Below are 10,680 nucleotides of genomic sequence, written 5' to 3'. Positions count from 1 at the left end.
TCGCGTCCTCAGTTAACTTATTACAGCACAGCTCACGACTGAGCAAATGTATCGATGTGCCACTTGGACTAGAAGCAGCTTATAGACCAAGGTCAAAGATATTGTGCCTACAAAAGCCTGCAGGGTTGCCACATCTTGCAAAGAAAATCAATCTCATTACTTTATTGTCGCACCTCGTACAGTATGAACAGACCAGACTATTCACCTACCACTTATGCTAACGTACGACTAAATGTATTGTAGTATAAGTGTTTATAGTGTGATTCAGCTAGGGGTTTCATGAAAGCTACAACACCTTCAAAAACTGTATGTGAGTTATTAATATTCTCTCACTCGCTACGCGCAAACTATTTAGTTCTACAGAAAAAAATCAACAGGACGATTTTCTAAGAAGGCCACGCTTTTAGAATTATTCAAGAAGAAGGCATTGGAAGGTCTCTTTTGCACGTTTTTCTTGAATAATTACAAAACTAAGACATCTAGAGAAAAATCATCCTGGTTCAAAATTTAGATATATTAAATTTCCTACCAATAGGTCCTGTTCATTTATTCTGTAGGACGTCCGCCCCGATAGCTGAGTGGTCAGCGTGACGGATTGCCGTCCTACGGGGCCGGGTTCGATTCCTGACTGGGTCGGGGATTTTCTCCGCTCAGGGACTAGATGTTGTGTTGTCTTAATCATCATTTCATCCCCGTACGGCGCGCAGGTCGCTCAATGTAGCGTCGAATGTAATAAGACCTGCACTAAGGCGGCCGGACCTGCCCCGTAAGGAGCCTCCAGGCCAATGACGCCAACTCTCATTTCCATTCTGTAGGACATAGTTTGCACGTAGCGAGCGAGAGAATATTAAAATCATGTGTGTTGTATTTGATGGCTTTGCAGCTCGCACAAAACCCATAGGTAAGGTTGTTGTTGGGTAGTTTTTGGGGAAGGAGACCAGACAACGAAGTCATCGGTCTCATCGGATTAGGGAAGGAAGAGGAAGGAAGTCGGCCGTGCCCTTTCAAAGGAAGCATCCCGGCATTTTCCTGGAGCGATTTAGGGAAATCACGGAAAACCTAAATCAGGATGGTCGGACGCGGGATTGTACCGTCGTCCTCCCGAATGCTAGTCCAGTGTGCTAGCCAATGCGCCACCTCGCTCGGTCCCATAGGTAAGGGCAGGTGAATCATTCTGCATAACACTTGTTAACATTTCTGTGCGAAAACAATGTGAGCATTGTTACAACGAATGTTAAGTTACATATGTTTCTGACCGGAGAATACCATCTTAGAAATCAGTGAGGTATTATGGACATATAGGAAACCACATCAACAAAAGCAAAACGAAGATAATGGAATGTAGTCGAATTAAGTCGGGTGATGCTGAGGGAATTAGATTAAGAAATGAACACTTAAAGTAGTAAAGGAGTTTTGCTATTTGGGGAGCAAAGTAACTGATGATGGTCGAAGTAGAGAGGATATAAAATGTAGACTGGCAATGGCAAGGAAAGCGTTTCTGAAGAAGAAAAATTTGTTAACATCAAGTATAGATTTAAATGTCAGGAAGTCGTTTCTGAAAGTATTTGTAAGGAGTGTAGCCATGTATGGAAGTGAAACGTGGACGATAAATAGCTTAGACAAGAAGAGAATAGAAAGTTTCGAAATGTGGTGCTACAGAAGAATGCTGAAGATTAGATGGGTAGATTACATAACTAATGAGGAGGCATTGAATAGAATTGGGGAGAAGAGGAGCTTATGGCACAACTTGACAAGAAGAAGGGATCGGTTGGTAGGACAAGTTCTGAGACATCGAGGGATCACCAATTTAGTATTGGAGGGCAGCGTGGAGGGTAAAAATCGTAGAGGGAGACCAAGAGATGAATACACTAAGCAGTTTCAGAAGGGTGTAGGCTGCAGTAGGTACTAGGAGATGAAGAAGCTTGCATAGGATAGAGTAGCATGGAGAGCTGCATCAAACCAGTCTCAGGACTGAAGACCACAACAACAACAGGAAACCACCTCAGAACTGCAGGTATGTGAGAAGGAATTCTATGTTCTGAATCGCAGGCTTGGAAAGGCTGTATGTTTTCACAACCAGCCAAACAAAACAACGAATTTTTTTCAGGTTTTTATTTATAATGACGTGAATCCATAATAAATATTTTCATGACAGGCGTGAGGGTACATGTGCCTCCCAGCTTAACCGTGGTAGTAGGCGGGGGCGTGGTAGGCGGGGGCGGCGGCGTAGGCGACGGGGGCGGCGACGTGCGCGATGGCGTCGTTGCTGACGCGGACGTCAGACTTGGTGACGCTGGAGTAGGGGGTGTCGATGGTCTTGGTGTAGGTGGACACCTGTCCCAGGTTGCCGAAGCTCCTCAGGATGTTGGAGCTCTGCGACGTGAGGGCAGCAGGCGCGTATGCAGCGGGGGCGGCGTAGGCCACTGCGGGGGCGGCGTAGGAGACAGCGGGGGCGGCGTAGGAGACGGCGGCGGGGGCGGACAGGTAGCCGGCGCGGGCCACGGCCAGCACGACGGCGAGGACGAACAGCTGTAAAGTGCAGCGGTGACAGTTACAGTTGTGTCTGAGGACTGATTGGTACTGTGCTATACATCTGGTCCACTTGCTCCTGCAGCATTAATTACTGGGTGGGCAAAATATTACTGGCCCGGAAAATAAGATAGGCAACCAAAGTGCATACATTAACAGCTATGAACACTTGTTCTTCTTCGCTACAGTGATATACATCCTTTCTACTGAACAAGTGCTCATAGTTTTTAAAGTACTCGCTTTAGAGCCCGTATTTACTATACAACTGTTTTTTCCACACCACCTACTCCCAATATATGGGAAAGAAAGGGCATGCAATAGAAGATTTAATATTTTTGTTGTGGGATCTAAAATTTAAAAACCTCTCTCACACCGGCCTGATTTAGCTTCACTGATCAGGATAGTAAAAAACATGCGTATATTAAGGGAATTATCATTCACAAAGCAGGCTTATCACATTCACACAGTTCAATACTGTTCTATCCTGATTAAATTGAGCTTAACTTAAATTCCATAAGACAGTGAAGCAAATTCGAAGTCTCGGTGCGACGAAAATTGTCAGTCGATCTCCTGAAAACATTTGTAATAATTATTAACTTTCGGTGATCACATGGGGGAGACCGAAGATCTGCTGGTAAGACCGTGTTAGCCTATTTATTTGAAGTAACTGGATATCTTGAGCATACGGCAGGTTCGTCCAGTGTAAATCAGACGTTCCCCACTGATCCCGTGCAACACAGCGTAGTAAGCAGACACTGTCAATAATAATCAGTTAAACAATACGCGAACACACTTACTTTAGTTTAGTTCATGTATTAAATTCCTTCTCATACAGAATCTCCTCAAGATGGCGACTAGCTCAACAATACATACATATACATCCTCCTTCTTCCACGACTAATCGGCAAGCATTCCTTCATTCTTTTTATAAGAGAAAACATAGATGGCAGAGAAGCTATTCCATGGAGTAAATGGACGCTCCAAGGAATAATTGGGCTTGAAACTACTTTGCATTGATAATTGGTAAGGTAAGAAGAGATATTTCGAGATATGTACCGAGTTGTATAATTTATAAAATTTCTGAAAATATCGCGGAGAGACCGCTGCAAGAGACATTACGAAGATATTTGTTTCACAGTATTGCTTTTGAAGAAGTGCTCATACCTCTTACGGTACGCAGTTTAGAGGCCATGTTTACTAGACTTTCTTGCTCCAAATGATGGTTCCTGTCATATCTCTCAGTATTGAGCATTCCTCCCGGGACATCCTGTATGTACGAGGGCTATTTGAAACGTAAGGTCCGATCGGGCGCGAAATGGAGAACACCGTGAAAGTCCGATGAAGCTTTGCACAGTTGTGCTGATCAGTGTCTCTAGAATGCCCGTCCATCGTGTCATGCCGCTCTTTTCAATTCTGAGAGAACAGTGAGCATGGAAATATGCCTAGAAAGTTGTCTCCCACGAGACATCGGTGCCTGCCGTGTGATTTCTCCTGCTTCATGCAACCCTCATAACGTAACTGTCACGCATTTCCTTCTTCATGACAATTCTCGACAGCTCACTGCAGGGGCAAAGCAGATGCTCCTGGAGCTTTTCTGACGGGAAGTCTTTCATCGTCCACCACTGAGTCCGGACGTGGCTCACTCTGATGTTCGGTCTCTGCTCACATGAACCGCTGGCTATGAAGACAACATTTTGGCACAGACGAGCTGCAAAGCAGCGTAGAGAATTGTCGGAAAACACAGACGACAGCTTTTTACGGCGAGGATACTGGGTAGTTGGAACAACGCTACGAAGCTGGAGCGGCGACTATATCGACAGTAGCTGGAAGGTGTAGCTAACTGTTGTAAATAAAACATTTTTGATTTTCGCAGTGGTTTCCATCTCGCGACCGATAGGACGAATAGTCCTCGTAACATATTTTGCAATAATGGATATGTGATATACAATAATTTAAACTAATGAAGTCTGTCATATGGTGTTAACTGTCGAAACTATTTGCAGATAATGAAGGCTTTGGCTGCTCTAAGTGATACACAGTGTGTCCCAAAATGACATTAACGTTTTAAAATGCGCTAATTCACGGAATAATGTAGATATGGAGCTAAATATTGACACTAGTGCCAGAAATAACATGGTGTTTTTATGAAACCAAAAACGAGTGCAAAAACTAGCCAACAACTGGAGCTCGACAGCAACACGTCGGTGACGCAGAATGAGAATCGTGAATAAAACGAACTGTTCATGAGAGAGGGAATCAGATCATCTCTACCCCGGCTACTAAACACCTGCTGGAAGGTACGTCTTTTGAACAGGATTACGCTTCACCCCATATTGGCGCATGTGTGAAAGATCACTTGCGCACATCGTTTGGTGAGGATCGCATGCCGAGGCATCACTTCGTCGCTCTTGCCCTCCCAGACCACAATCAGTATAATTATTGATTGTGGGCTTAACTGAAATTGCAAGTCTACCGCGATCATCCGACCTCATCAGGGTTGCCAAAAAGACAACGTAGGATGGCAATGTCTCACCGTACCTGCTGGTATATTGTACAGCGCTGCTGATAACATTGTCTCTCGACTAAAGGTGTTGATGGTGAATGGTGACCTACATACTGAGCATTTTTATAAATAAAAACCAATTGTTATCCTAATTATTACTTATACATCATATGAAGCATCAACTGCTGCTCATTTTATTTTTTGGGTTCAATAAAACGCCATGAAATTTCAAGCATGTCTGTTAACTTTTACAACTCTACCTACATACAATTTTCAAATATTAACGGGGTTTTGGGTCACCCTGTACAAAAAGTTTCGCTAAAATGGTGTATCAAGAGTAGTGGTCAATACGAATGGATTGGATCCTTCTTCTAAAAGTCGGAAGACAAGTTTGTGCAAACATTGTGATACTGCAATAACGGCCACAGGACTCTTACGGAAAAACAAAGAGTGCATCTCACATTGAGTTCTGTTCCTTGCTTTAATATGAAAATCGTTCTGTATACAACAAATCACTATCGCGTTTTGTCTTATCTCTTAGCGTCACTCATAGATTTCTTTCTTTGCAAACAAACTCAAGCAGTTTTGTAGACCAGCAATCAGCGCCCTTTGTCAGCACATAACATGCTTATCCAAGGCAGTTTCATTTTTGTTGTCTGCGTTAGTTGAGATGATGTACGTCTCATATATCTCACGATTATATCGAATCTCCTGTTTTTTAGTATCTATATCTTGTACTGAATCGAATGTTTGACTTAAGACTGTTCTCTCTTGAACCAGGTGATTACGAAATGGTTATTTTTTTTTTATATACCCCACCGCTCAGGTTCATATGGAGTGGACCACTTCCCAACATTTCATTCCTGCTAATGCCGAAATGTACTTTCTATGTTTCACTTAAAAGACGTTGTCGTTTCAGTAACTTCTGAATCAGTCTCCTAGAGATACGGAATTTTAAAGACTGCGAAAATTACTTAAGTGAAGTAATGCCGATTCCTTCCTTCGATCCTCGACTTGATCTCCATCTCTTCTCTGTTAAAACTTGCATCTAGTGACTTGAAATCTCTGTTTCCAAGTGCACAGGCTGAAGTGGACCTCTTGCACAGACTTGATTCCTGCTAATGACGAGATAGGCTTTATTAAAAGAAGTTGTCGTTTCCTTGACTTCGCCCTTTCTCTCGTATGTGAGAAAACTGGAAATATTTAGATTACGAGCTCCGATGTTCTCATTTACAGAAGTGGCAGCCTTTACACGAGATGGTATATACAATTTACAAGCATCATGTGTGGACTTGAGCAACTAACCAGACAATATTTCAAGCTTCATACCATCATAGAATCTCGATTAACACCCTGACTTGCATTGTGATCATTCGTTAAGATCTCACGCAAAGTCAAAGAGCCTTCTAGGCGAGAACTACAAACGTTTGTCACGTGCCATATTTCCTAATAACTTGGATGTCATATCACTAACGTACTGAATTCGTGGAAGACTTTTCTGGATATTTCAATCCGCCCTATTGCAGTCAGCGAACAGACATACCTAGGCCCACTTCTTGGTCTTCGAGCTAACTAGCTTTCAACACATAGGACTTCGTTCTGTGGAGTTACAATTTGATATCTTACGTAACACTTGCAAATTATGAATGATCTTTTCCAGTACGACTTCTGGCATCGTCTGCTCCCTATCCCAGCAACACTGAACTAAAGTGTATATTCAGCGGGCTGGTGATCACTTTGCAAATTTTGAGGAGCACTGGAGCATTGTGAATCATACTTAACATACAGCAAATGACAATTATAGGTAACAGCTGCTTCAACAGCCTTACCACTCGTATGACAAATATTTGGGGACCAATATTGATCTGATTATTAAAGGTTGACTATTATCCCATACGCCAACTTACATAAATATTCATAGATGGTGTTAAGTCTGTCCTAAGTTCTGTCTTTCTGCGATTCTTCCAAAATTACGTACCCTGTCAAATGACTCTTTCCTCTATTCTGGCCATCATCAAAACCATAAGGTGAAAGCAAGCGAAAGTTAATAGCGACATGTAATGCTTTTCGCTGCTCATTTACCTGTCGCTAATCATCTTTTGGTGCTTTCATTTTATGGTTTTGATGTTGGCCACAGTAGACCGATGCTGTTTGTGCCAAAAGAAAATAAAGTGTTAAAAATTTTGTATAGCACGTTATGCGACGACGAAATGTCATTCTTTGTAGCTTTCTCTCTCAGTGGTTCACGAAAACTGCGTTTAACTTCAATGTGGATAGCCTGTGAGTGCCTAACACCGATTTTTTCTGAATGTCTTAACCACTGCCCCATCTCGCACTGTGAAATACGAAAAATTTGTGACGAAGTGAGCTTTGAATTCTACAATGACACTGGCCACTTTATTGTATATTAATGACTTGGGCTCAAATAACGTACATAGTCAAACACTTGTTGACGTTGAAGATTCGATTTTTTGTTTTTGTGTCTCTCAGTTGGATAGAGAATGAAAATTTTCTACCATACTGTAAGATTTCAACCGGAGGAAAAAGGTGGTGCTGTGTAGTTTTCGTGTTCGTTGTTATTATAACTTGTGCTCTACAATGCCTGGACTATTTCTACAAGATGCAGATTGTTACTGGCGGTTTTACTCACTCCAGAACAATTTTGTAACAATCTTGTTTGGAACTGAGATTGGTGCTTAACCTGCCGTCAATAGAATGGTCATCATTGACGCAACACTAGCTTAATCTGTAGGCATGGAGGAAAGATCCGGCCGTGGTCTGAGGGATAAAACTATTTCGCCATGCGTCTAATGTCATTTTCGATATTTTTTCGAAACTTTCAGAGTATGTGCGGATACTTCCTTAAATAGGCTAGGATCACTTGCTTCCACCATTTATTTTCAGCTGAGATTGTCTGTTATCCCCACGGGTTATGTCGGAAACGAAATGTAAAATCTGAGCTTTCGTTGCTTTCTATTCGTGCTGATTGCTGCTAAAACTCAGAATTATGATTTTCTCTACAAAATAATTCAACCTGACCGTGGTCCAATTACAATTTCTAGTAGAACGTTAAGATAATTTGTCAACATTAGGCCCAGAAGTAGGCAGTGGAATAGCAAAAATGTTCTATGCGACGGACAGTGTTTATCATTTAAAATTAGCTTCACGAATTTTAAACAGATAACGGAAGAACAATGAACGTAGTTTGCGTTCCAATATTCAAGCAACCATGAACTACGATCCTCTTTTGAATAAATGTACATGGGTTAGGAAGCTGTGACAAACTGCTGATTGCGTAACTCTGCACGTAACATAAACAGCTTCAAATTCAGGTACTGCTAGATCACGTAGACAGAACCGGTTCAGTACGTTATTTCTACCTACTCTGTGGTTAGACGGCTCAAACAGCCAGGCGTTTACGTAGTGACTGGTAGATGGTTCGCTTCCAACTTGAGTGGGTTCGCACTGAAACGGTTTAACTCGCAATAGACTTTTCTGTAGATACACAGCGTGTTTCACCCATCTTCTGGCTTTTACATGGCTAATGGCCTATGCAAGTCTAGAAGTGTTGAATGATGTCACAATCAAGAATTAGATAAGTAATTTATGCTGCTTCGCTTCGAGCACGACTGCCGAAAGTGGAAGGCGACATAACTTTTTCCACAACATCGTTTTACAACAAACGAGAGGCGTCATTTCCAGCGATTAGGCCCTAGTCCTTTGTATGAGCAAACTACGTTTTCTGATACTTTTCATCTGGTTGCAGAAAGTTTGCTGTTCTGAGGCACACCAGTGTTTTCGTCTTTGGCAAACGATGCACGGGACATCTGAGGCACCACATAGCATTTTACTTGCGAACCTCCCGACACTAAATTCTCTACAGCTTGTCTTTTACGTAAGCATCTATACTTTACGCACCGCTATCTAGTTTGTATCAGGGGAAACTTCTTATTGTGCAACACACTAACCTCCTTCCCCTTCAATTCGCTGATGAAGTGTGGGGAGCATGAGTGCTCGAACACATACGCCCAAAATATTACTAGCCTAGTCCTATCGTTTCGATTTTTACGGTATTAATACGTAGGGCAGTGAAAAAATATTTATAGTTCCCAATCAGAAATACGATAGGCGGTACTATCTAAGGTTGATCTTGTAATACGCAGTACATGGTTTTTAGTCTAGGGCGTGTTACGCGACATTTTTCAGCATTTGTGCCAAAGTATCTCTCCAGTCAAATGAGTCTGTGGCCCATCACGGTAGCGTAATTTACACGCTTTTGAACTCTTCCGTTAGGCTCACCAGATACGAATCCATTACACTTGAACAATACTGCGCGACAGGCCACACGTGTGTGCTATGAATTATTTATATCGTAGACAAATTGCAACTGCCAAGTCTTTCACTTGTATGTCTAAGACGCCATTTACGTGACCGCCGGCCGCTGTGGCCGAGCGGTTCTATGCGCTTCAGTCCAGAACCGCGCGACCGCTACGGTCGCAAGTTCGAATCCTGCCTCTGGCATGGATGTGTGTGACGTCCTTAGGTTAGTTATGTGTTTAAGTAGTTCTAAGTTCTAGGGGACTGATGACCTCACGTGTTAAGTCCCATAGAGCTCAGAGCCATTTGAACAATTTGTTTTACGTCACCTGCTATTGTTCTTAGCAGTCGATCCATTTCATATGTCCACACACTGTTCCTTACAGACTGACATTATTAACTTTGAGTCATTTATCAGGTTATCCAACCCAACCACGCTTTCTACGACTCGTAAAGTATCAGCTTTTCGTTTCTGTTCACTCACAGTTAGTTACCTGCCTTTCCATCAACATAGTAATTTTTAAGAATTTACCTGCTATAGCTACAATTTTCCATTGGATTAAGCCTCGTTGTAGTCAACGGCATTATTTGCCAGAAGTCTCGCACTGTAACTGAAGTCTGAGAATGTAATTGATGCTATCCGCTAAGTCACAGATTAGTAATACCATTAATAATGGTCCTAAACCCCACACGTCCGTAGGGAACACCACATATTACTTTTATATCAGAACACGAATTTCCATCCTGAACACAGTATTGCGCCCTACTGCCTACAATTTTCCAATCCAGTAGTGAGCCTAGTTTTATAACCAACAGCAGATGTCGGTGTGGCATTGAATTGGAAGCTTTCGGCAAGAAAGCAGCATAGCAAGACCCCCCACTGCATCTTATGCTATTTTAACACAGACCACGCTAACTGCAAGTATTCTGTAAGACTCTGTAGGCAGTCCAGACATTTCCAGCACTTAGTGCCGTGAGAACACTACACTACGTCCACTGTAGGTGCGGTGGCAGCATACCTTGAAGGCCATGGCGTTGATGGTAGTCGTCGGCGTGGTGGGCAGTTGACTGTGCCTTGTCGGGGCGCAGGCGGCGTTTATATAGTGGTGCGGGACAGACAGGGAGAGGGCGCGCCTGGCGACTCGAGGACACACGGCGACAACCCGATCGGGGGCGACCTGCTTACTGCTTACTGCTCACTGGCCACCGTAGCGTAACGGCCAGAAACTGACCCGTCTGTGTGTGTGTGTGTGTGTGTGTGTGTGTGTGTTTGTGTGTGTGTGTGTGTGTGTGTGTGTGTGCACGCATAGCAACACCACTGCCCTTGGCGA

At 43.0% G+C, this 10,680-nt stretch overlaps 1 protein-coding gene across 1 annotated transcript; it reads right to left on the bottom strand.

Annotated features, from left to right (window-relative positions):
• Positions 1-2,181: 2,181 nt before the first annotated feature.
• On the bottom strand, positions 2,182-10,397 carry LOC126185075 (cuticle protein 67-like). Its single transcript, XM_049928126.1, has 2 exons — positions 10,369-10,397; positions 2,182-2,529 (listed from the first exon to the last, which is right to left on the bottom strand). The coding sequence occupies exons 1-2, from the start codon at positions 10,378-10,380 to the stop codon at positions 2,182-2,184; spliced, it is 360 nt and encodes a 119-aa protein (XP_049784083.1). The 5' UTR covers positions 10,381-10,397.
• Between the last annotated feature and the right edge of the window lie 283 nt (positions 10,398-10,680).

The sequence above is a fragment of the Schistocerca cancellata genome, chromosome 1, assembly GCF_023864275.1.
Source record: "Schistocerca cancellata isolate TAMUIC-IGC-003103 chromosome 1, iqSchCanc2.1, whole genome shotgun sequence".
NCBI classification, from domain to species: domain Eukaryota; kingdom Metazoa; phylum Arthropoda; class Insecta; order Orthoptera; family Acrididae; genus Schistocerca; species Schistocerca cancellata.
Note: the sequence above shows the minus strand (reverse complement) of the source record. Positions and strands in the feature narration are given on the sequence as shown.